At 49.8% G+C, this 27432-nt stretch overlaps 1 protein-coding gene across 1 annotated transcript in view; it reads right to left on the bottom strand.

The window, feature by feature from the left end:
• The window catches only part of Tbc1d22a (TBC1 domain family member 22A), a 290169-nt gene extending 263190 nt beyond the window's left edge, over positions 1-26979 (bottom strand). Inside the window, exons 1-4 of the mRNA XM_052160274.1 lie at positions 26751-26979; positions 7794-7850; positions 6725-7056; positions 3626-3802 (exon numbers count right to left, since the gene is read on the bottom strand). Coding sequence (XP_052016234.1) covers positions 3626-3802; positions 6725-7056; positions 7794-7850; positions 26751-26812 — 628 coding nt within the window. The 5' untranslated portion in view covers positions 26813-26979. The remainder of the gene's footprint in view (positions 1-3625; positions 3803-6724; positions 7057-7793; positions 7851-26750) is intronic.
• Between the last annotated feature and the right edge of the window lie 453 nt (positions 26980-27432).

The following is a 27432-nucleotide window of genomic DNA, read 5'->3' as shown; positions in this document are numbered from 1 at the left end:
TTCATCCCTGGGCTCACGACAGAGCATAAGCCACACAGAGCGGCGGACGCTGGCACAGGCCTTCGGCAGGGACAGCCATTCCTGCTGGTCCTTCGCACATCAGCGATCTGCTTCTCCAGCTTCGGCAAATATTTACCACTTTGGTTTTTATGTAATGGGAGGATAATGTATTCCACTGTCCTCAGAGCTACCTTAAAGGCCTTAGGAAAACAGGCAATTTACAGGCTATGTTTCTCTTGCCACTAAATACAAATCCAGTAATTGTTTATCTTTGAAAGCAAATGGTTTTAACTTTCTGGCTTTAAACATTCAAACGGAATTCTTAAAGAAAAAAGTAAAACCATAATCACACCAACCTGACAAAGGGCCTGATTGTTGCATCTGACCTTTCACCCACACATGCTCATGCTGACCCACAAGCCCCAGACAATTTGATGTCTGATGCTGACCTTGTGGTAAGACCCGCAAGAAGATTCTAGGCACTGCCCAGAGCTGAACCAGATCCAGACTGCCATCAGGTAAACCTGTTTTCATCAACTATCTCCTGGCTACCTAGCTATGGCATAAACCATTAGACATATTCAGGAAAATGTCTGCAAACAACTCTGATGCATCGCAGATCACCAAGGGGCCGGACTGTGATAAGCAGTATCCGTGGGCATGTACTCCAGTCTATGCATTGTCTCAGCCCCGCTCCAGGCACCCCTTCCAGGTGAGCAAGGACACTGAACCACCAGGATCACAAGTTACCAAGCCTGCTCAAGGCCTCCACCCAGATGGCCAACTCCAGAGCCTCCTGTCACAGGCATGGCGGGATCCGCCTCCTCCCTACATACTCAGTGAGCTCCACTGAAGATTCTCAGCAACTGACAGGTGCATGGTACGCTAGAAAGGCAGAGACAGGATTTCAATCTCAACTAGGAGATTCTACTCCTTTTGCATGAAAAACCCTAATTTCCTATCTTGGTGAAGAGAACTAACTTCTACCCCATCTAGCTCTATGCAAAGCCTAAAAAAGCCACCCTGTCGGCAGTCTCCTCCCCACCCCAGGTGAGCTCCACGGACACCATCATCAATGTAGCAGACGCCTTATCTGTACAAGGTCCTGGGCTGTAGTCACTGACAATCAGCGCTAGCCTCCATCCCCATCAGTACAGGGCTCGAGAAACAAACTGTCGGGCACCCACAGAGTGCCATGTGGCTCTCTATGCACTACTGCATAAATATGTATAAATTCAAAAAGTAAGGTGTGGACCAACATGTCCATCTGTGTGGATGAAGAAAAAGTACTGCAGGGCTGCAGAGATGACTCAGCGATTAAGAGAGCACTGGCTGCTCTTCTGAGGTCATGAGTTCAAATCCCAGCAACCACATGGTGGCCTGTGGGCTGGAGTGAGCAGGGCTGGAGCAAGAGGGAAAAGGAAAAAGACAAAGTCCTGCATAACTGCACAGACGCCAAGGTGTCGCTCTACAGCTGCTGCTCAGGACCCCAGATGAGGGAAGGAGGAGAACACACACCCAACACGAGGCCCTGCCAATGGGGAATCATCCCCTGGCCCTAATCACAAGGGAGCCTCAGACACACATAAACAGAGGGACCCTGACAGAGAACTGCCTGCACGCCTTGAATGTGTCGGGATCAAAGGGCACACACGGGAAACTAGCGTTCCAGACGCACAGAGATATTAGAGAGGAGAGGACTGTGGGGAGGACCACGGAGCTCTAGATTGTGGACAAGGAAAGGAGCTATAATGAACACTCTGGGGTACAGATAGAAAATGTGAACCAACACATGCATCCTCACAAGGCAAACGGCGCTGTGTCTAGGCTACATCTCTTTGTATTGAATGAACTGACCCCTATGCTCTTAGGAACTGTAGAGCAAAGCTCTCGGGAGAAAGCGGAAGGAGGTCTCCGATGTACTCTCAAATGGGTCTGGAAACACACACAAGCGCAGACGAGAATGGTGAGTGGGTGAAATTCAGACAACTGGGGAAAGTGTGTGACGTGTGTGTAGCTGCTTGTTCTGTCCTGGAGACTTCCGCAAGTGTAAAGTCACATAAACAGTGTTTGGAGCAATACGCCCGGGCGCCTCTGCAGGGGCTCCTGACACGGGAGAGCAGGGGCTCCCGACACAAGAGAACAGAGGCCCGTTCTCAGTCTCCATCCTCTCGTGCTCCCTAATACCCTATGGCAGGCATGTGCTGCTGATTTTTTAAAACATAATTAAAAGCCAGGCGTGGTGGCACATGCCTTTAATCACAGCACTCAGAAGAGGCAAGCAGATCTCTGTGAGTTCAAGGTCAGCCTACTTTACATACAGAGTTCCAGGACAGCCAGCCCTAGATAGGGAGACCCTGACTCAAGAAGAAAAAAAAGGCAGAGGCAGATGGATTTCTGAGTTCAAAGCCAGCCTGATCTACAGAGTGAGTTCCAGGACAGCCAGGGCTACACAGAGAAACCCTGTCTTGATAAATTAAAAAAAAAAAAAATTAAAAAAAAAACCCAAGAAGAAAAAAAGTTATTAAGCCAGGAGAAAAATTCCATTGTATAGGCTTTAAGACCTAAGGCGCCCTGCTCCAGCCTTGAACAGAAAACTTGTTCATCCCTCCTAAAGCTTCCCAGACACACAGGTCAGCTTCCTACGGCCCATCCACAGGCCCCACCCGCCACCTCCTGACCAAAATGGGCATTGCAACTCCTAGTTCCCGGCCTGCAGCCTGCTGCTCGGGGAACTGCCTCTATCTTTCATTTTCAAAACTGTTTCTCTGCTATGAGTGATCCCATGGCCAGGACCACTCCTGGCCCTCAGAACATTCAGGTCCCTAATAAACACCTATCCTTGAGCTCCTTCAGCAAACACGGGCTGTGAAAATGAAAGAACCAGTCATCAGGCGGCAATCCCACCACAGTATCCTGAAAGCAAGTGCCCTGGAGACTGATTGGCCAGTGTCCACCCAAGTACTGCAGGTGATCACACAACTCACAAGGATTCAGTCCACAGCCATCCGTTCTCCCCACTGCCCACCTAGGCCTGACCTGTCACACTCATGCCATCCCTAGTCCCATGTCTGCAAAGTACAAAGTCAGTAGTTGATGACAGTCACCCCACATCACCCCCCAGATGTCACATTCAACCCACAGCCTATGAAAAACAAGGACAGCCACCTGCCAGGGCTCCTGGGGCTCCCCTGAGGACCACAGTAGGAAAAGCACACTGTAGCATTAAGAAAGGAGTTCAATGTGTATACCAAGAAACTGAACTGGGGATATGTCAGCAAACATGCTAAAGGAATTAAGCAGCCCAACTGCAAGCATCTTAGGGACTCTACATCATGAAAACACAATGCTGCATGTATGTAACCAGTTATGATACCTTTGGTCTTGTAAGAAAGGACACCCTTGAGCTGGAGAGATGGCTCAGCAGTTAAAAGCACTGACTGTTCTTCCAAAGGTCCTGAGTTCAAATCCCAGCAACCACATAGTTGCTCACAACCATCTGTAATGAGATCTGACACCCTCTTCTGGTGTATCTGAAGACAGCTATAGTGTACTTAGATATAATAATAAATAAATCTTTAAAAAAAATAAAGAAAGAAAGGACAACCCACTCTCGGGGACTCACCAAGGTCTGTGTTGGGGCCAGCAAGCAGCTGTTTGAACTTGTCCAGCCGAGAGGTCTCTCTCTTACTCAGGGCTGAGCCGGCAAGGACATGTGGGTCAGATGTCCCACTCAGTGTCACTGTGGCCGAGTGGGGAAGAGACTGGGACCGTTGCAGGGGGACTGTATCACCGGTGCTCTCTAGAAAGGACAGAAGAGCAGAGTGCAAGGTTAGCAGAAACCCTTGGCCTCCTGAGCACACCTTCTCCCTTTACCCAGGTGTCCACGTGCTCACCATGTCATTTACTGGCCCTCTGTGACTGCCTCCCTCCCATCACCCAGCACCAAACACTAGCACACTGAGGAAGTACTATTCACCAGAAAAACATACACCTACACTCGATCACATCCTGACAGTCAGCAAAGGCCTTCGGATAGCCAGGTAGACCTGCGCAGGAGTAGGTTTAATGGGTCATCCAGGTGTACTCGTCAGGCAAGTCACTGTCCACCAGGAAAGGAAAGGATGATGCCCCAAAGGCACTGAGGGCAGCAGGTAAGTGACCAGGAGGCTCAGGAGGACCTGGCTGTGACCAGAGCACATCTCACTCAGTACCCCACCACCACTACCCACCCATCCCAAGTCCCAGCATACAAGGACAAAGAAAGCCAGACAGGCAGGGAGCCTCCACGGACAAGTCAGGCACCCCTCCCTCTCTCAGGAGGGGTGCTGCCTCCAAAACCTTGCAGATTCAAGGAGACCTGAGGAGGGAGGTGAGATGGCACAATCCGTTCTGGAACCTGGCCAGGTCACTCACTGCAGAGCCACAGAAATCGAAGCCATGAGGCTCTGTGGCCCCTGACTGCTAGGTCTAACTCCACCCAGCAGCCTCGACTCTCAGAAGGCACAGACCAGTCTGTGGTCAGAAGTGGGCTTCAGGAAAGATCCAGATTCAACACACAGGTGTCTACCTCAGGCCCTGCAGACAGGCACCCTATACACCCTCCCACATACCACCCTGGAGTTCAGGAGCAGAACAGCATGGGGAGTCTATGCACGTGTGTGTGATGCACAGATGTCCACTGACATGTACAATCTGGAGTTCAGCAGCAGCTGTCTTCCTCAGTCCCTCACTACTGGATTTTTGGAGGCAGGTTCTTTCACTGGGCATGGGGCTCACTGGTTTAGCTGGACTGACTGGCCAGCAAGCCCCAGAGACCCTCCATTATCTAGACATGCTAGCATCCAGGGCTGTGGTGGCTGGAATAGCAATGGTTCCTACAGTGCAGATATCTGAATGACTGGTCATCAGGGAGTGGATCTATCTGACAGGGATTAGGAGGTGTGGCCTTGCTGGAGTAGGTGTGGCCTCGTAGAAAGTGTCACTGGGGACGGGCTTTGGAGCTTCAAATGCTCAAAGTAGGCCTGTGTGTGTCTCTCTCTTCCTGTTGCCTACGGATCTGAATATAGAATTCTCAGCTGCTTCTCCAGCACCACACCTGCCTGCATGCCACTGTGCTTCCCAGGGCGACAATGGCTTAGACCTCTACATGTAAGCAAGCCCCAGGTAAATGGTCATGGCGTCTCTTCACAGCAGTAGGACACTGACTAGGACAGAGGCCAGAAGAAAACATGCCATGGAGGCAGAGTCACACATAGCTTTCTGGGAGGCACAGGAGGGAAGGACTAGAATCTGGGGTAAGGATCCAGTGTCTCTCACATTTCTTCCTAATATGAGGAAACATCAACAGCTGACAGGTCCAACCTTGAGAGTCTCTTGCAAGCAGTCGCAGCTGTTCTGATGAAGAGGTGAGCTGTTATGTTCCGAGGGTAGCACTCTGACCAGGGGCTGAGCCCTGGATAGACACATTCCTGCAGCTCCCAGGACCAGCCTGACTAATCCTGGTAGAAGTCTCACTGACTCCAGTGCAGGACTCCCTGGCCTGACTGAATGGGGGTGGCAGGGGGCGATATTCAGTCTCTGCCAGGACACTGCAGAAATCTGAGCAGCATCCCTGCCGCACACACCACATTTATCCATCATATGATCCATGCGGCATGATTTCTGAATGAGAACTCCTGGTATCTGCAGGAGCCAGCATTAACAGGAGGAACTCTGGAGCCACAGAGGACCATCACCAGCAATACCAATGCCCTCAGCCCAGACAGTTGGGGGCACTTAAGAGATCACGCCTACACTGCATGAGAACAGGGGTGAGCAGAAGAACCCAAGGGCCCTGCCAACCCTCGGATGCCGCCACTAGAGGGCACCCTGCCTAGAAGGGAGCAATCCCCATCAGATTCAGAGAATTCAAAAGCCATGGCAACTCGGATATCCAAATTTGTTACAAATGAAATAAACCCAGCTTCTCACCTGAAGATATGGTACTGTTTTAGCACATCAACTCCCAGAAGGCAGTTGAAAACCAGGCTAGGTAAAAGCCCTTTCTGAATCTAGCAGGGTGGCCTCAGGCTACTACGGGTGTGGTTTTCATCTGTAAATGAGAGCACCCTCACCCAGGGGGGCATGCCTAGGCACTGCTGGACCCTCACCCAGGGTGGCATGCCTGGGCACTGCTGGACCCTCACCCAGGGGGACATGCCTGGACACTGCTGGACCCTCATCCGGGGGGTATGCCTGGGCACTGCTGAACCCTCACCCAGGGGGACATGCCTGGACACTGCTGGACCCTCATCCTGGGGGTATGCCTGGGCACTGCTGAACCCTCACCCAGGGGGACATGCCTGGGCACTGCTGGACCCTCATCCGGGGGGTATGCCTGGGCACTGCTGAACCCTCACCCAGGGGGGCATGCCTGGGCACTGCTGGCTCCTTTCTGAGGAAGGCTGGGGTCTCCCACCTCCTGTGCTCCTTAGTGGCTCTCTTCTTGGGCCCCCACACCAGCCACAAGCCTGGTCATTTCATTTGTACAAAAGACGGTCTCAACTCCAAAAATAAAGAAAAGACCATCTGGAGCCGGGCAACAAGGTTGTTTCCTGGGCCCAGGAGGGTCACATCCACATGGAAGATGGCTGTATAGGCTCCCGTGGCCCAGAGTCCTGGTGCAAACAGGTACACAGCCCTCTTTATTCCTTCCTTGGCTCTCCTGCCCCTTCGTCCCTACCTGAAGGAGAAGGAGTGTGGCTCTCACTGACAGACTTCACCAGGCGAAGGTCACCACTGGGAGCTACAGGAGGCTCTGCTATGGGCTGAGGCTCTGGCTCTGGCTTCTTCTGTGAGGGCTGGCTCTGCCTCTGGCTGTGATTGCGCAGGACACGATGTGCTGTCTCCATGACCACCTCGGAGTTCAAGCTCTCTGTCGCCATCGCCAGGAGCTCATCATCATCTTCGCCCGCGTCCCAAGCATCACTGGTATTGCTCTCAAACTCCTGGAAGGTGCTGACCCGCTTGGCCTTCACTGGGGTGCTGGGTGCCTTGGGCGTGGACTTGAGCAAGCTACAAGGCAAAGGTGTCTTTACTGTGCACACTCAGCCAAAAAAGAATCCCATGGGAGAAGGCACTTCATCTAGATGAGGGTACCAAGAAAAGCACAAAGTGTGGGCATCAAAACAGGACTTGGCACTGCACAGGCTATGTGATAGGGAGGGAGGAATTTCAGACAAGGGCCACCAATAGCACAGAACTACACGGCAATGTGCCAAGGCAAGAAAGTCCACTCCCGCGCGCCCTCCATCCCAGCCAAGCCCCTAAAGCAGCAGCTGAGGGGTGCAGAGCAAGAGGACCTTGCAGAGAACAGGGCCTTTGCACACACACTCGGAGACCGAATAGTCCAAAGAGTTCTCTCTAAGCTTGACTACATATAGCATGGACCCCAGTAGAGGTCTGGAAATATGACAGACAGGCGCTGCCCTGCAGGGCCACACCAGCATGGGCTAGGCCCGATACTTAGAAGGGCCAACACCAAGTCAGAGAGAGTGCAGGACCGAGGAAGGGTTCAGGTAAGGTGTGAGGGCAGTCTGGAGCCACCCTGCCCTCGAGCCAGGAGTGGCAGCTCTCTGCAGAGTACTATGACCTGCAGGCCCACATCCCACGGCCCAGCTTCAGGGGGAACTATATACGGGTAGTAGTGTCTCACAAAGCAAGTGGCTAAGCCATGTGCTGACTCAGAAAACATTTCCCCTCCCTCTGAACCTCCAATGAGCTGGCAAAGCCGGCCACTGACTGCCACTTACGAGCCATGTAACAGCGGGTCAAACGGCGGGTGCTGGGCTCCATACACGTGCTGGATGCTGGAAAACAGCGAGACAAAAATTAGTTGTTAGGTTTTTTTGTTGTTGTTGTTTTAGCTCTGCCGAAAGCCCAACAGTGAACCAAGCAAAGTGCCAGCCCCTCAGGCACACACCCAGGGAAAACCACATTCTATCAACATCTACGTGTCTAGCCACCCGGGGCTAAGGGCCAGTCCCATGAAGAACAGCGCCCACGGGCCCACACAGGCCACAACAGTCTGGACCTTCAAGCCAATCCTGAGAGCAGAAGCCTCTGTCAGGGAGCCCCAGGAGCCCTCTCAGACCACTGGGAACATTCCTGAGCCTCCGCTCACAAATGTGTTTCACAAGTAGGACTCGACCTCACAAGATAACTTCACTAGGAATTTTCACCAGATGCCCCTCTGATTATCAAAACACAAAGAATTTTGTAAAGATTTAATCAATCTTAGAAATATACGAGGGTGCGACTCTTCCACAAAAACAGACGGGCTCTGCCAGCAAGCTCCCTTAGACCTCAGCTCCTCTGAGTCAGGCATGTCCCAGAACAGAGGTGAGGTGAGGCCTGGATATCTGTCACCTCAGCATGAGAGGTCTTGAGAATGAAGCCACCTCTCAAGGCTGGTACAGATAGAGATAGAGTGGCCTTGTGATGGCTTGCGTGAGTGAGGCGTCCAGGCAGATCGCCTCCTTTCCCTTTCAAGTACAGGAGACAAAGGAGTCCCTGCTCATCAGACATCCTCACCAACATGCCACTCTGGGGTTCTGACCCAAGACCCTGATGGAAAAAGAAGTGTGCAGAGAGAGACAGAAATAGTAATTTAGGTAAGCACATGCGTGTTGTTTTCTTTTTTAAATGAAGTCCTGGGACCACGGATGTCTCAGCTGGAAAAGGCGCTGTCTGCCAGGCCTGACAACCTGAGTTCAGTCCCTGGGTTCATTCAGTCACCTACATAGTGATAGGAGAAAACTGACTCCCAGAGTTGTTTTCTGAACTCCATCCAAGCACCAAGCACTGTGACATGTGCACATGCGCACACGCATACACAAATATATGTAGTATTTCTAAGTGAGTCAAAACATGTTTTTATTTTTAATAGACCATACTTTTGATCCCTCTCCCCAGGTCCTCTCAGATTCTCCCTACCTCCGTTACAAAAAGAAAAAGAAAGAAAGAAAGAAAGAAAGAAAGAAAGAAAGAAAGAAAGAAAGAAAGAAAGAAAGAAAGAAAGAAAGAAAGAAAGAAAGAAAGAAAGAAAGAAAGAAAGAAAAATTAAAACAAAACAGAAAGATTAAAACAAGCCAAAACAAAACAAAACAAAAAGTGCACAAAACTACCCAGCATGCATTTTTTGTCAGCCAGCTACTCTGGAGTGTGGTGACACACCCAGTCAGACCCCACTGGAGGAAACAGATTGTCCCTTTCAAACAGTCTCTTGATTCAGGATGAGACTGTGTGTGTCCACCCCCCCCTCTCAGTGCTGGGATCTGATCTGGTTGGTGCAGGTCTGGTGCCTGCTGTCAGTCTCTGAGAACTAATATGTGGATCATCCTGTTGGGTTTCCTTGGGATGATCCATCATCTCTGGCTCTGGGCATCTCTCCGCCTCCTCTTCTGCACAGAGCTGATCCCCATCCACGGCAAGGAAAAGCTTAGAAGACATTTTTCACTAAAGCCTAGGGTTAGAGAGATGGACAACGGAGGGAGAGAGGGGACATGCAGTTCTTGCAGAGGACGCAAGCTCAATTCCAAGCGCCCAACCCGGGCACCTTAAAGCTACCTATAACTCCATCTTCAAAACACCAAATGTCCTCTTCTGGCTTCCATGGGCACCTGCATTCATACACACACATCCTTCCACCACCACACATATAAACATAATTAGAAGTTAAAAAAAAAATTAGGATCACTACGACAACTCAGTGGATAAAACTGTTTGCCCCTAATCCCGACAAACTGAGTTTGTTCAATCCCCAGGACCCACACAATGGAAGGAGAAAACAACTCCTACAAGTTGACCTCTGACCTCTACCTACATGCTGTGGTACATATACACACATAAAAAATAAAATATATAAATAACATATTTTAAATAATAATAAAAATAATTTTTAAAAAAATTAAGTCTTACCTTGCTGACTCTGTAATGTGAAGTATTTCCCCGAATTATTACTTCCTTCTTCAGTTTACTAAAATCATTCATTTACCTTCAGATGTGTTACCTGATGTGTAAGGAGCCTACGAGTAGCATATATAAACTGAAAAGCTACTCTGAGGCAGAGAGTGCTCGGACTTCCCTCTACATACCTCTGCAACTCCTTGTAAATCTTAATTATCTCAACATTAAGCGTTTAAACCCCACAGGAATAGCACGAGCTCTGGTTACCTCATCTCTGGCCTGTGCCACCTCCCCGGACAGCATCACTTCTAATTTCACACCGTGCTGCCATATGGCTACAACAGAATGAGTTTACCCAAGGTTGACTGTGAAACACAGAACTGATTGAAAATTGTTTGTGGTTACAAGGACAGCAATAACACCTCTGGAGAGGAATGGCTACACAGCACTTGATAACCTCCTGAGGACAAAGTCCTGCAATGGGAATGCCCTGGACATAAGGCACACACTTAAGGAGATTTGGCCATGCTGCCAAAGGACAGTCAAGTAGTTCCCTCTCCCTCAACAAGGGCTGGCAGATGGCCAGACACCACTAACTGCACAGAAGCAATCTTCACACTGGCTCTGTGCCTCAGATATTTTTCACTAGAACCTCTTCTTTTGTAAACTATTCATATCCCATGTCCATCTGCTAACAAGGATTCACCTGCTTACTGATTTGCAAAGTGAGACTTCCTTCCGTGTCATTCATGCTGTATGGCAGCAAATAGCTGTCCCACCAAAATGTCCACATCCAGAACCTGTAACTGTGTTACCCTTTCCTGTACTGCCGTCAGAACAATGAACCTATCAAAGAGAACTGTAGCCCAGTGTTATAACCACAGTGTAGCCCTGTGGTCATTCCTATGGGAACGCAGCATGAGCTCACATTAAGGCCAGTGTTGGTTTTCCCTTGAAAGAGTGGTATACCGGAACCTAAGAAAAGGGGGCAAGCAAATTCTAGACAGATGGGCTGAGGAGATGGCTCAGTAGGTAAAAGGACAGGAATCTGGAACCCCGGGACCCTCATAAATACCAGGTGTGTACGTAAGTGAGCATGGTAGCTCATCTGTAATTCCAACCCAAGGAGGTGGAGACAGAGGAAACCTGGAGCAGGTTCGTTAGCAGGACCAATGGCACCACACAGGCCAGTTCTGGTTGACTGACAGGCCTTGCCTCAGTGAAAAGGGGAAGAGCAATGGAGGAAGTCTCACACTTTGAGTAGGTAAATACAGCTACATAGATTTGAAGTGGGTGGGTGCAGTTACATGGGATATGAGGGGTGGATGCAGTTACAGGGGATATGAGGGGGGTGCAGTTACACGGGATATGAGGGTGAGTACAGTTACACTGGATATGAGGGTTAGATGTGGTAATACGAGATATGAGGCAGGCACAGTTACATGGGATATGAGGGGTGGGTGCAATTACACTGGACATGAGGGGGGGTGCAGTTACACTGGATGTGAGGGGTGGGTGCAGTTACAGGGGCTATGAGGCCAGTGCAGTTACAGGGGCTATGAGGCCAGTGCAGTTACACGGGATATGAGGCCAGTGCAGTTACAGGGGCTATGAGGCTGGTGCAGTTACACGGGATATGAGGCCAGTGCAGTTACAGGGGCTATGAGGCCAGTGCAGTTACACGGGATATGAGGCCAGTGCAGTTACAGGGGCTATGAGGCCGGTGCAGTTACACGGGATATGAGGCCAGTGCAGTTACAGGGGCTATGAGGCCGGTGCAGTTACAGGGGCTATGAGGCCAGTGCAGTTACACGGGATATGAGGCCAGTGCAGTTACAGGGGCTATGAGGCCGGTGCAGTTACAGGGGATATGAGGCCAGTGCAGTTACAGGGGATATGAGGCCGGTGCAGTTACAGGGGATATGAGGGTTGGTGCAGTTACAGGGGCTATGAGGCCGGTGCAGTTACAGGGGCTATGAGGCCGGTGCAGTTACAGGGGATATGAGGCCGGTGCAGTTACAGGGGCTATGAGGCCAGTGCAGTTACAGGGGCTATGAGGCCAGTGCAGTTACACGGGATATGAGGCCGGTGCAGTTACAGGGGCTATGAGGCCGGTGCAGTTACAGGGGATATGAGGCCGGTGCAGTTACAGGGGCTATGAGGCCGGTGCAGTTACACGGGATATGAGGCCAGTGCAGTTACAGGGGCTATGAGGCCGGTGCAGTTACACGGGATATGAGGCCGGTGCAGTTACAGGGGCTATGAGGCCGGTGCAGTTACAGGGGATATGAGGCCGGTGCAGTTACAGGGGCTATGAGGCCGGTGCAGTTACACGGGATATGAGGCCGGTGCAGTTACAGGGGCTATGAGGCCGGTGCAGTTACAGGGGCTATGAGGCCGGTGCAGTTACAGGGGCTATGAGGCCGGTGCAGTTACAGGGGCTATGAGGCCGGTGCAGTTACAGGGGATATGAGGCCGGTGCAGTTACACGGGATATGAGGCCAGTGCAGTTACAGGGGCTATGAGGCCGGTGCAGTTACAGGGGCTATGAGGCCAGTGCAGTTACAGGGGATATGAGGCCGGTGCAGTTACAGGGGCTATGAGGCCGGTGCAGTTACAGGGGATATGAGGCCGGTGCAGTTACAGGGGCTATGAGGCCAGTGCAGTTACAGGGGATATGAGGGTGGGTGCAGTTACACAGGATATAAAATGGGAGAACTAACATGCTTGCTGAACCCTGACTAGAGCTTCCACCTGAATGTCTGGGTTTTCTCTCCTCAACCCCAGTCAATATGCTATGAGGAAACCCTAACTAGTCATAAAACGTGCCCATGAGTACCCATCTCAACTTACCCATCATAACTAACATCCTAACTGTGTCTTACCACAGTAAGACAAAAAGTGAAGAGCCTTATTTCAGCCCCAACCTTCCAGTCCTCCCAGAGGCTTCCAGAACATCCTAAGGCGAGAACCAAGCCCCCATGGCCCTGTGCACTTCCTGAATTTTACAGAACCCAGGAGAATCAGAAATGTACTACTTGTCAAGAGAGAGAAAAGGTATATAGTTACTCAGATCGTACACAACCTAGAGTGTCCTTTCTCCAAACCTTACAGAGGTGTCTGACCCTGGTGCAGAGTTCTCAGGATGAAGAATCAAAAGGCCTGGGTTCCAATTCTAGTGCCAACACTTACCAGCTGGTACAGCTCAAAGTAAGTTAACTCTCTGGTCTTTAAGTTCCTCACCCTGGGAACCCAAATGAGAATTTGCACAGGGTGCAGTTGCAGATGGGTGACAGAGTGGGCTGGCCCGTGTGAACCTGGCATCCAAACAGAAACCAAGTGCACACCATGGCCAGGACAGCTGCAGTAGCAGCACTGTGTATACAGAGAGCGACCCACATGGAGCACCTGTCACAACCGCCCAGCTCTCTTGCCTCGAACACTCACATGCTGCTTCTTATTCCCAATATATTTATATTCAAAACAGTCGGCAGCCTGGCCTGCAGGGCACTATTTGCATGTCATTTTCATAAAAGTCTCTGCAGCATTATCAAAGATTTCAGGCCTTTCCCTCCCAGCAAAGCGGGAAACTCATTAATTCTTCATAGGCAAAGCACTTGTGTTTATTGAGTAGAAAATGTTCCAACAAAGTTCAAGCTCAGACTTAAAGGAGCCTCGTTTTTATCTTATTAAAATTGCATTTATTTGGTCTTGAATTGCTAAGAAAGAAAAACAGACTTCAGTGCAGCCACTGAAAGGTACTGTCAAGTGACATGCACACTCACCTCAGATAAGGAAATCTTTCTGCAAGAATACAAGACTGGGGCAGGCCGCAGAGGTATATGTGCAGGGTCTCAGACCCCTCCCCCCAAAAAGTACATAAATGTGCTTCTGAATAAATCATACTTCTTTTAAAACTCTACAGTTATACTGGACCCTAAGATACTTTGGGAAAGGCAAGGACATGTGACATAATGCCACATCCTGACATAGAGACACAAAACCTCTTGTTTTTGAACCCCTAGGCTCAGCAAAGTCTGTGACACTACACAAGAAACTAAAAAGTCTTAGCAGGGCTGGGTCTCAGAGTTGGGGCCTCCTGTGTGCTGTGCCAACTCCCTACCACTGAGCCACACCTCCAGCACACACACACACACACACACACACACGACCAAGATGCCGAGTGTGATAAGGCCGGCAGCCAGCACACAGAAGGCTCCAGGCTCTCTCTCCTAGATGCTCGCTATAAACTGAGGAATGAGTACAAAGGAAACAGTTTGTGAGTATAAACACAGATGAGGTCCCAGCTACGCCAGACAGAGCAGGTACTAACCGTGATGGACAGAAATAACATTAACCGACCAACAGAACACTGAAAGCAAGTTAAAAATACCCATGTATAGTTAATATACAATATGTCACCAGTAAGTGTTGGTGCAAAACCTTGTCCTTTTGGCATGTGTACATGAATGCAAAAATAATTCCTATCACATGTGTCTTAGTTACCTTTCTATTGCTGTGATAAACACCATGACCAAAACCAACCTGGGGGGAGGGGCAGTGGTTGTTTACACTTCCAGCTACTGTCCATCACTGAGGGACGTCAGGGCAGGAAATTAACCAGGGCAGGAATCTGGAGACTGTAGCTTTTGAAGGCGCTCAGTACAGCATGCATGAGAATGACGGCGTAGCTCAGAACAGTGACTATTTAGGAGCAGGGAAAAGGACCTGGGTGCAAGGAGAAGACTCAGCAACCTCCACTGGGTGTGACACTTGTTTCTGAGCTGGAGGAGACGCCGCCGGTGCTCCTGGTGCTGTAGTCTCGACAGCTGGTTTCTATCTCTAACTAGTCTTCTAAGGAACGAGGCTCTAGGACAGTGGTTCTCAACTTTCCCAATGCTGCAACACCTTAATACAGTTCCTCACGTTGTAGCCACCCCCAACTTTAAAATTATTTTTGTTGCTATTTCATAACTGCAACTTTGCTACTGTTATGAATCATAATGTAAATATGTATTTTCCAATAGTCTTAGACAACCCCTATGAAAGAGTCACTTGACCCCCCAAAAGGGGTACAACCCACAGGTTGACGACCACTGCTCTAGGGTCACCAGAGACACTCACGTAAGGCACTGCTTCCCTGAGTCAGAAGGTGAAGGTGCTGCAGTTTTCAGTGAGGCAGGCAATACAGATCTGAGGAACAGAAAGCTCCACAGCACAGCATGACAAGCAGACGACAAGGACAGAGGGCCTAAAGCCTGCCACTTCAACAGGGGAATGAGGGTGATGTGTCCACGGTGGAATATTAAATCATAAAACGAAGGAAACCAGGTACGTGCTGCCTACCTGTAATCCCAGCACTCAGGAGGCAAAGGTAGGGGAACTGAGTTCAAGGTCATCCTGTGCTACAAAGCCAGACCCTGTCCCAAGCAGGGAGTGAGGAAATTACAAATGGCCTCCAATTTATGATGGCTCAGCACAATTTCCAAATTTCACAATGGTGTAAAAGCAATATATACTAAACAGAAAACACACATAACAATTTGAACTATAATCTTTCTCAGGCTTGTTTTTTTTTAAGATTTATTTATTTATTTCATGTGAGTACACTGTCACTTCTTTGGACACACCAGAAGAGAGCATTAGATCCTATTACAGATGTTTCTGAGCCACCATGTGGTTGCTGGGATTTGAACTCAGAACCTCTGGAAGAACAGTGCTCTTAACCACTGAGCCATCTCTCCAGCCCCTCAGGCTTGTAATATGTGATGCAATACCTTTACTCAGTATTGGTGGCAGCAGTGAGCCCCAGTTCCTGGCCAGCTGTATAGCAAGAGCAGCAGAGATCACAGTGCTTCACAGCAGTCTACCCCAGGCTAGAAGTATACCACTAGGTATCCTTGGAGGCCAGGCACGCTGCACAGCTATGTACACTTTGACCTTCCAACAGGGCACCCACTGGGATGGAATCCTACTGTAAACCAAGGAACACCTCAAATGTCTCAAGCCGGAGCATAGACAAGCCTTAAAAATATGTCAAGCATGCTGGACAGTGGTGGTGCACACCTTAAGACAGGCATATCTGAGTTCAAAGCCAGTCTAGTCTACAGAGTGAGTTCTACAAAGGAAAACTCTGTCTAGAAATACAAATGTGCTAAGCAAAAAGGAGGTCAAACAGGATTCAAGAGGCTGAGGCAAGAGGGTAGTAGGTCAAAACCAGCCTGGGATACACAATGAGGCCCTATCTCAAACAAATAAAAAGTTACCAAGGGATACTGTATGATTACAGTACATGAAATGTCTAAAGATCACCCCCAGAGACAGGGTAAATTCCTGGTCTCCAGGGAAAGGGTAGAAAGTAAGGCATAGCTGGGCAGTGGTGGCGCACACCTGTAATCCCAGCACAGATTTCTGAGTTCTGGCCAGCCTGGTCTACAGAATGAGTTCCAGGACAGCCAGGGCTATACAGAGAAACCCTGTCTCGAAAAAAACAAATCCAAAAACCGGAAAAAAAAAAAAAAAAAGAAAGTAAGGCATAATAAGATATGGTTTCTCTTTCTGGGAATGAAAGTATCTGAAGTCAATCATAGTCATAATTACATAACTCTAAAGGTGCATTGTAAAATCATGAATGTCTGGCTGGCAAGATGGCTGCTTGAATTAGACACAAGTAGACTTGAGTTTGAATCCCAGAGTCATCCACAAGATGGAAGGAGATCAGACTGCCAAACATTGTCCTCTGTTCATAGACAGATAAGTTGTGGTTTTACCTACACACACACACACACACACACACACACACACACACACACGCACACTTGTTTAAATTGTGAACATTTTAACTGGGAGAATTGTATGGTATGCAAATGACATCACCATACAGAAGGAAGGAAGAATGGATTACCACAGGCCAAAAATAAATAAACAAATAAATAAATCAGGGAGTTTCACATGAAAAGAACGGGAACTTTATATCCCCTCAAAGCAGAAACAGAAAACTTTCCAAGGACTCCTTAGAAAGGAAAACTTCCAAGGACGGAGCGTACGGGGAGGGGCTGTTAGTTACGCTCCACTGTCTACCCCGCACATAGCTTGAGGGTCCCACAACAAGGCAGGTAGGAGGGGCTCGCCCACAGAGAACAAGCAAGCCATGTACATCACTGAGGCCACAGGTGGCAACCCTGTTACACGGCATAGGCTCTCACTCAAATGCAAGCAGGGCAATCTCCACAGAGGGCAGCACATGACAGGTAAGCCAGGGAAGGGCAGCAGAGAGATGACCCTAGAGCAGATGTCTCACAGCCCCAAGGGGGCTAGAAAAATTTACCTTTTCAGGACAAGGGAGCCCCATTAAAATGAGAACTTAGAAGAAGGAAAGGAAGGAAGTAGAACGGGAGAAAGGGAGGGAGGGAAGGTGGGAGGGGGAAGGGAGGGGAGAGAAGGAGGGAGGAAGGGAGGGAGGGAGGAAGGGAGGGAGGGAGGAAGGAAAGAAAGAAGGAAGGGAGGGAAGGAGGGAGGGAGGGAGGGAGGGAAGGAGGGAGGAAGGAAGGGAAGAAGGAAGGAAAGAAGGAAGCCAGCTAGCTAGGCAGGCATCAGTGGCTCGCACATTTAATCCTAGAATTTAAGAGGTAGAAGCAAATGGATCTCTTGAGTTCAAGGCCAACCTGGTCTACTCAGTGAGTTCCAGGAAAGCCAGGAATACACTGAAAAACACTGTCTTGAAGCTGCCCCTCACCAAAATGACAGCTCAAGAAGGTGAACTGAGAAGGAAGGGAAATGATAGTGTAGCCCCAGAATCAGAAGTACCTACCTCTAGAGAGGGCTGGTATGAGACAGGACAGGCTGAAGACACTGAGGAAATGCCCAAGAGAGAAAGAAAAGCTCTGAGGTATGTGCCACACTAGGGCTTTGGCCAGAACAGTCTTTACCAATCAGGAGAGTACATCAAGTTCTCCAGCTTGGTCTTTGCTTGAGGAGCACCATAAAATACTGTCCGCTCTGCACGACACAGCTCAATAAAGTCTCATCCAATACAACAAGCCAGCAGCAGCCAATGCTAACACCAAAGGGGGCGAGAAAAACAAGAGCCGCTGGGTGGCTTCACGAGGTGGACAATTCATTAGGACACAGCACAAAGAACAGTGGAGGAGGAATGGCCAGACTTCAGTCACAAGATCACAGGTTCTAACAAGGCAGGCAGCTCCCCAGGCTAGTAAAAGCAGCTGTCCCTGACACTAAGGTCCACAGTGCCGCTGACTGACTTGCCCCTCTTCAGTACCTGGTCTCTGCCCTGCCTCTCTACTCACACATATGTCCACAGCCAACATTGACCATCTGGCCTTGGAGTAGAAATGTTCAGAGAAGATGCTTTTTCCACACCAGCACAGAAACATATATAAGGGAACAAGCAGACAGCGGCTTCTGGACCTCTGTCATTCAGATCTGGCTAGTGCACAGCTCAAGTCAGACAGGCTCAGTGTGCATGTGGAGAAGCAGTTCTCAACCTGTGGGTCATGACCCCCACAAGGGTCACATAGCAGATATTTACATTATGATTCACAACAGTAGAAAATTTACAGTTATGAAGTAGCAATGAAGTGGTTGACAGTTACCACAAGATATGGACCTGTATTAAAGGGTCGCAGCATCAGGAAGGTTGAGAAGCGCTGATGTAGAGGAAGACAGATCAGAATGCTGGACAAGCCCTGTGCACACATCAGGCCTGAGGTGTATCCTCGGAGGGTGAATCCTAGAATGAGAAATGTGGGACAGACCAATGCTTCACATGAGGTAAGAAGGGCTCTAGATTGACTGCATGCTTACAATGGTCCAGCCAGCTCACAGAGGAGCAGCAGCCTCGGGCCAGGGCTCAGCTTGCCCACTGCAGCCACGCAGGGAGAGTGGACAGAACAGCACACTAGGGACTCAATGCAAGGCCAGGCTCCACCTGCACTCTCTCTCTCCAGTCACAGCAGCTTCCTCAGCCCTGAGCTCATTACATGAGAGAACCCACGGCTGTGCCCTGTACTGGGAGGGGAAGGCGAAGGTGGAGCGCCCACACTGTCCCTAGAAAAGAGGAAAGAGCATTTCAGAAAAGGAGAACAGAGAGGCCGGCATCCGCACAACAGCAGTCCCACGGACAAGCCTTAGGAATGGGAAGAACAGTGGTCACACTCCCTCAGACCCTGTGACACCTCTGCCTCATATCTGCACGCCAGCATGAGCCTGGAAGAAGCTTGCAAACCCAGAGACATGCCTAAATGCAGCCTGGCAGCTTGGGAGCTCGGTGCTCTCTGGGTGGTGAGGAGCCCAGCACACCCTGAAGGCTGTGAGAAGCTGGTGGGAGTCTAGGCTACACCTGGAGGGCCCAGTTCCAGTGGGCTGGGGTGAGTCAGCTTTTTAGAGATGCACAGCTAGGGATGAAAAAGAGATGAGAAGTGTGTGCTATGACAGTCGGACACAGAGTAGACAGAGACTCTGGTTCAAACCCAGACTCTGCTCACAAGCCACAGGATTCTGAGCAAGCTTCATCTGTGAAGGGGAAACAACAGTCTCAAGCCCCAGCAACCACTAAGAGGACTGGACCACTCAGTAAACAATCCCACAGCCCTGTCACCAACCAGCTCTGGGACTCCCACCTCCACAACACAGACACAGCATGGACACCATGCTCTAGAAATGATTTATCCCTCGATTCCATACTAGAAGAAGAACATGGTCAACCACAACTGCTCCGGAGGCCAAGTGATGCTCCCACATCCCACATCCCATGTCTGGGTGGAGTCCTTACAGCCAGCCCCCTTGTAAGCAGAAAGCTTGGCTCCTGTGCTGGACTCCTGTCACAGAATGGCCTGCGAAGCTCCACACTTCAGGTACTGGGACGTCACAGTGGGGGAGGTGGGGGAGGTGGGGGAGGGCTAAGCTACAGGAAGAGGAAGGTCATTCTCCTGCCAGAACCATCGTGTTGCCGTGGCCCTCGTCCTGATGGAGCACGGAGAGCTAGGCAAGGGAGCAGAGCAGTCTGTCTTCCCTTCACCACACTCCTCTTTTTCCCTGGACACAGCAGGGAAGTCCACTTGCTGCCCTCATGCTATAGTAACTACATAAGAAATAAAATGTTGAGGCTTTGGCTACTGGGTTTGACATTGAGAGATGCCAGAGCCTCACATACACCAAGCCAGGCACATGCTCTACCTGGGAGCTACACCAGAGCACACAGGATTTTTTTTTCTTAGTTTGGTCTTCATTTAAAATTAATTCCAGTATCGATTTGCTATATTAAATATGCAAGGGAGAATATGACTCACGTTTATTTTCAAGTGTAGCTGACAGAATGAGACATCTGACATGGCAAAGTGAAGTTCTCGCTGAGGGGTAGGAAAAAGAATTGCGTACCCAGCAGAGCCACCTTCTGGCACCTCCACAAACCCCCAGTCACACGGTGGATCCTATCCGCCGCCCCACTCCGAACACACTCTATAGGGAGGCAAATTCCAGGACTTCTGGGATGCTGAGAAATGGAAGTGTGGGTACCACGCAGGCAAAGAGCATTTCAAAGCCACAAGGCAGATCTCTAAGAACATGAGGCAACAGGACAAGAGAGGCAAACCTGTTTAATGCCAGGGCCAGACAAGCAGAACACAGGATAGAAGAGTCCCTCTCACTTCCAGCACCCAGAATAAAGGCACTTTGTAGCAGCTACCCAACAACTTTGAAAGCTGCTAACCAGAAGAACCAGCCTATGGTCAGGAGCAGGGCTCTGCTGAGGGAGGTGCTGAGAGTCACATGCAGTTAACCCCACTAGACAGCCTCAGCACACTCCGTGCAGAGAACAGAAGTTAGAAGGTGGTCCTGGGTGTCAGCAGACTAGTCCAGATATGAGCCAGTCTATGCTGGAAAGGGGGAAATCATTTCCGTTCATTCTAGCTATGGGCAGAATTGGATTCTTGCAGTAGAGGAACAGCATTCCCACTCTTAGTAGAACAATGCTCTAAGCGTCTCAAGACAGCACATTCCTTGGTATCTGGCCCCATCCTCCCTGGGCAAGTCCAGCAACTGTGGACCAAGTTCCAATCATACTGATTCTCTCCAACCACTTTACAAGTTCACATGGTTACACATGGACCCGCCACCGGCCAGGACTAACCTACTGACAGGGACAACTGGTTGATCACATGGACCTCCCTCTGTCACATAACATGGCTTACTCATAGGTTCTAGGGATGGGGACCCAGACCTTTGGGATGATGATTCTGCTTACCAGGCCACAGGCTAGTAATCATGCCCACCCCTGACATCCAGGCTGTCAGTGAACGTGCAAGTTCCATTTGATAGATCCTTGACCCGGTCTACTCCTTCCAACAGCCTCTGTCTGCCCTCACCCTGACTGCTTCCTCACAGCTGGCCTGCCCCCTCATGCTCACTCTGTAAGGCAGAGCACCACACCCTGCTTGAAGACCTCCAATATTCTCAAGACTGAGTCCAGACCCAGATCTTCTCCACGGCCTCCAAAGGCCTCCAAAGCCTTAGCAGCCCGGTGTGCTGTGGCTGCTCTCATCCCTCCTCAGGCACAGGTGTCCCCCTGCAGCCCACTCTGCATCTCTGAGGGCAGCCTGACTCCTTCTGCACTTCCAGGTCCCGGCTTAAACAGAATGTCCCTGGAAAGGAAGTGATCATATCCCCTCATAGGATCCTGGTATTATGCCAACATGCCAAATTATGTTTGACCTTCACAGAACTTCAAGCAGCATGCATATTCACATGTCCGCTGACCCTAACCCCTGCTGGCCTCCATGGACTACATCTGCTTGTCCAGCATTCAGTCTCGGGCACATCAAACGCGCTTAAACACATGTGAATGGCTCCATTATCCCCAGCACCCCTCCCCCTTTAGTTGAGACTGAATCAGACTTATTGAGCAGTCTCATTTGCTCGTACTCCTCACAGCTCCAACAGTAGGGGCTGAAAGCTCTCCAGGGCACAGAGCTAAGGCTGCCCCTCCGCCCGAGCCTTGCCCCAAAAATCCAGGACCTCACCATAATTGAGCTTGGCCTTTCTTGCCAACACTGCACATCCAAATACCATCCTGCGCCCACCCCAGGGGCAGGCACTCCCCCCTCTCAGCAGGACTCAGAACAGAATCAGGGTAAGATATGAAGCAGAAGCCCCACGCTGAAAGGCTGCCTGTGTTCACAAACCCAAAGTGTGGGAGTTTGCCTTGGCATTTAAAGTTACGTGTGGCAGGAATTCCAACTGTGATGATGGCAGAAAGCAGCAGCTCCACAGGAGTCAACAGTCAGTGGCTCCAGAAAGAACAGACCCACGAGAGACAGGGACCCAGGCTTTCTGATTTTTATCACCTGCCTACCTGCCTTCCCCACTTCAATAACCACCACGCCTGTCCTCCATCCGAAAGTGTTCCCAGAGCCTCCTACATGGTTCCCTGCTTCTGCCCTTCTCCTCTCTGTCTGTCTCTCTTCATTAAAGCAACCAAAGCAACCCTGTTACAGGAAGGGCTGCCCCTGCCACACAGCTACTCAAGTCCTCTGAAGGCTCTGACCCACTCAGAATGAAAGAGTAACAGTCCATATCTTACTCTGACCATATCACCTCAGTTACAGCAGCCGTGCTCCTTCCTCCTATCCTCACACTCCAGTCCTGTTGAGGAGCAGAGCCTCTGGCACTTGCCATCCCTCTGCCTAGAGCCCCCTTCCTCCAACTACCCATAGGGCTTTCCCTCAGTGCCTACAGCGCTGTACTCAGAAGGCACTTTCTCAGTGAGAGGTGTGCAGCCACTGTGCCACCATGAGACCCTCCAGCTACATCTGGCTCTAAACTGCCCACCCTCCTTCCCAGCAAAGATTGCATAGTGGTTACCACCTTCCAACAATCAACTCTCCAAGGATAGAGCACAAATCCTAGCCAATTTTGTTCCTGGCAAATAGCATGAGTTAAATAAAAATTAACTGGATGAATAACTTATCAAGCTCTCAGGCAGTCCATCTCTATCCATCATATCTATCTATCATCTATATCTCTATCTGTCTGAAAGAATAGAGATAGACTGTATTAGATAGTTCTGTGTCAACTTGACACAAGCTAGTTATCTGAAAGGAGGGAATCTCAACTAAGAAAATCCCTCCATAAGATCTGGCTGTAGGGCATTTGCTTAATTGGCGATTAATAGGGAAGGGTTCAGCCCATTGTGGGCAGGGTCACCCCTGAGCTGGTGGTCCTGGGTCTACAAGAAAGCAGTCTGAACAAGCCATGAAGAACAAACCAGTAAGCAGCACTCCTCATGGCCTCTGCATCAGCTCCTGCCTCCAGGTCCCTATCCTGTTTGAGTTCCTGTCCTGACTTCCTTTGATAATGAACAGTGATAAGCCCTTCCTCCCCAATTTATTTTTGGTCATGGTATTTTGTCGCAGCAACAGAAACCTTACTAAGACATAGATCAAGCAAATCTTCCCCTTGGCTGTCACAGCCACCTAGGTGATCTATAACCCCGTCCCATTACAGATACAGCAACCAATGGCTCCAGGAATGGCAGAAATTGGAAGTATCACACAGGAAGAGATGGCTAAAATCCACTCAGATCCATAGCCTTCTGGTAGAAGGTATTGTCTTTATATATGTTAGCTCATCAAGAAAATGGAAATTCAGGAAAAAAAAAAAAAACCACCAACTCCATTAAATACACATACAAAGATCAGGAAGCCCAATAAGAGAGAGGGGTCTTAAAACCATCTCTCACACAACTCTCTTAGCTAAATCTGTTTCTCACTCCAGGCTAATATAGCTGGGATCAACCATTTCTCAGTCCTTCACAATGAAGATGAGAGCAGGGTACGTCCTAAACAGGCAGAGCTTGTGGCCTAACTGAAGAAGCCAGGGCCTGAACGAGTACCTGAGTCCACACTGCGGATGAACCAGCAGGGCATTAAGGAAGTAGGTTGCAGGTGAAGCGTGAAGAGTAAAAGAAAAAGAAAAAATGTAATCGAGGAGGGAAGGAACATTCAGTCAGCTAAACAGAGCGTGAAAACGTAGCTTTCCATGTACATGGAAATGGGATTGTACACAGCATGGGATATGGAAGACCCTAGAAGTGAAGGCCATCAGCAGTGCACAGTTCAAAAGAATGAGGAGGAGTTGAGGCTAAAAGCTGAGCAGTGGCCAGGTTACAAAAGTGTAAAACAGCACAAAGGAACATCTGTGTATAACAAGCATGGGTAGACAAACAGCCAAGGGCCTTACACCCACCCTACCTTACTAAGTGTTGCCTAGAGGACAAAGCCACGTTTTGCAAATGGCAAACTCCTAGTAGACAACGTACAGTGGAGCACTGAGAATAGTATGTGGCAAACACCGGGTCCTTGATGGAACTTTGTCCATCGTCTTCAAGGATCTGAGAAGGGTTCTGCTGTGCAAAACTCCCTTCACTGTCTGGAACTCGGAGGTAAATCTCTGTGGTCACACACACACACACACAGAGAGAGAGAGAGAGAGAGAGAGAGAGAGAGAGAGAGAGAGTCCCTGGTTGAAGACAACAATCATGAGGCCCACTTGAAGAGCCTGGCCTAGATCTCTGTAGCACTTTCCTGTACAGGTGAAAGCCCAGAATGTGGATACTGAACAACTCAGGGAGGAAAGGGGCACACCTTTGTACACTCTCCTTCTGGGAGACTTCCAGATTGTCACCGAAAACAGAAATACTACCCCAGGGGAGGGCTACAGGGCAGAAGGGCAGCCCAGAGGCTGCACAGACTCTCTTCGGGGCCCAGTCCTCAGCAGCATCCTCCAGCAAGTTACAAGACTCCTCATCGGCTCTGAAACATAGGAGTTGTTCTCAAAAGTGCCTGATATACAACACAGCAACAAAGCTGAGAGGAAAGAAGTCTGTCTTTGGTAATGTGGGGTCATACACACACACAAGCAAACTGGGGCTGTGTCAGTTTCCTGTGACATCTGCAGTAGCCTAAAGAGGTGGAAATGCTTCCCCTTCTTGGGTCGTGAAACCAAGATGTCAGCAGATTGTGCTGTCTGTGAGGGCCATTTCCCACCATGTCTAGCTTCGGGTGGTTGCGGGAAATCCCAGTTTTGACTTGTGAACACATCATTCCAATCTCTTCTTCCATCTTTGCATGGTCATTCCTCCCACTTCTGCCTCTCTCTGTATATGAAGTCCCATGTTCTTACAGGAACCAGAGCCTGAGTGAGGACCTCCCCCACTGCTCAGTAACATCCACAAAGAACCTGCTTCCAAGCAAGGTCACAGCCACAGTCACAGTACAAGTATTAGATATGTTGCTGTTTAGCCCAGTACAAAGACAAAATACCACACCAAGTGTAGTGACCCACTACTTCTTCCTCTGGAGAAGGAGGAAGGAGGATCAGAAGCTCAAGGCCAGCCTGCACTATAAATGAGACCCTATCTCAAAAAAATAATAAAAAAAAATAATTAAAAAAGCACTATCAAGAGACAGCATTTGATGGAAAGAAGGGTCTTTGAATTCTACAACTCCATACAGCAATTCCATTATTGTTATATCTCAGTTGACTCATAACAATAAATTACAGTTCATACTTCAGGGGAACCAAGTCTCTAGATGTAACAACAAGAGAAGTCACGCTGTCACGTGCTTCTGTTTATCTGGCACTAGGCTTGACATGTTTATCCCTGCAACTCATCTTAAACTATAACAATAGTTTTTTATAAAGGTTCTTAACTGTTCAATAAAGCCCATTCCTGATACTGTAAAAAAATACAGTGTCTGGGCACCTCTGAGTACTTCCTCCATGTTCCAAGTCACTGGCCCAGCAGTCAGAAACCCCTGCTAACCGCCAACCACCCTGAAAAGCACATATTGTGATTGACTACAATGGATGTCAAAGCTTACAATTTTAACACTTACACAGTGGTGTCTCTTATGAAGCACACAGGAAGACAGACCATTTTCTGTGCTCGTGAATGGTTCTATTTAAGTGACCTTAATGTCAGAATCTTCAGGACTGGTGTGATGGCTACTCTTAGACTCTTAAATTTCATATCTGAATCTCTGGTTTGAGAACAGAATAAACTACATTTGAAATTTTGAGATGGACTTTTCTGAAATAAAGCCTAGTCCGTGACTGAATCGATCGTAGGTATATTCTGCGTGCTGTCTCTTCATTCCCTAAGGTCTAGAGAGGCATCAGGCCATAACCAATCACAGAAGGACTTTGGAGCTTGATAGCTTCCAGACTGCACCCAGGTATTTTTATTATTATTCTTTGTTTCCTGATGCTGTCAGAAGACTGGTGTCTAGAGGCTAGAAGGTGGGACCTCATAGAGATTCACAAGGCACTTCCACGGTCAAAGCAAAAGCATCACAAGAGAGACGAGAGAAGAAAAACCAAGTGTTCAAACCACTATGCACCCTGCAGAGACCGATCTCCCTGGCAGGCGCTGCCTCTCCCTGGCCAGTTTCCTGACTCCAGCAAACTCTCCAGGGCATGACCCGGGTCAGTTCCTTCCAGCTTCCCCAGGGAGCTAAAGAGTTTCGCTGGAGAGAACCTGCCAGGCTCTGGAAGCACTTGGGGCAGCTCTTCTTCTCCTTGCTCTTAGGTAGGGCTACTGTCACCTTCCAGATCCCACACTCCCACTGCGGACCCCCACTCCCTGAGCCCCTTACATCGCCCAAAAGTCTTCTTGGGAATCCAGGTTCCCCTTCCCAGACTCCTACTCCACCTACAGTCCAACAGGACTGTACGGACACTTGACCTCTGACCCCTGACCCCGACCCGACCCGACCCGTCACACCCACCTGCCCGGGACCTTGCTGTTGCTGCGCTTCCAGAACTGCTTCCTGGCCCCGTCGCTGGCCATGGCCGCTCCTCATCCCTCAGATCCTCAACCCTGACACCGGTGAGCGGCCGGCACACCTCTAGCGGCCCTCTCCTGTGCCCCGGTGGCCCCTCAGAGATACCAGGACTCCGGAGCGTAGACCCGAGAGGCGCTTCCGCCTCCGTCCGGAAGTTGTGACTCGGCGATTCCGGAAGTCCCGCCTTCGTTTCAGGCTATACTTGACGCCGTGAAAAGGCGACGCTGAGCGGTGTGCGTGGCTGTTGCGCAGCAAAGAAAGCGGAGTCTTCGGGTTGCGTGTGTTCGGGCGGCCCTGAGAGTGCTCAGGTCGGGCGGCACGGGCTGAGGACGCTGGATCCCAGCCTCTGACCCCTGGGGCGGGTTGCCCGCCATGAGCCCCGAAGCCGCGTGCGTTTGGGGTCCGAGTCGGCCTTAGTTTGCTCGCAGGCGGCTAACAAGTGCGGAGAACCAGGAGCAAAGCACAGATCCGGACCCAGCTGCCGGCGGGAAGGTGGAAAGCCTCTCTCGCTGTGGTGAGGTCCAGGTCTCATTGCCAGGGCATTGACCCCGGATTAGTAAACAAGACACAGTGAAGTGAAGGAAGCAACTACTACCAGAGCATATCTGAAGCGACGGCGGGGATC

This window comes from Apodemus sylvaticus, chromosome 17, assembly GCF_947179515.1.
Source record: "Apodemus sylvaticus chromosome 17, mApoSyl1.1, whole genome shotgun sequence".
NCBI classification, from domain to species: domain Eukaryota; kingdom Metazoa; phylum Chordata; class Mammalia; order Rodentia; family Muridae; genus Apodemus; species Apodemus sylvaticus.
The sequence above is the reverse complement of the archived record's forward strand: the minus strand, read 5'-3'. Positions and strand labels throughout refer to the sequence as shown.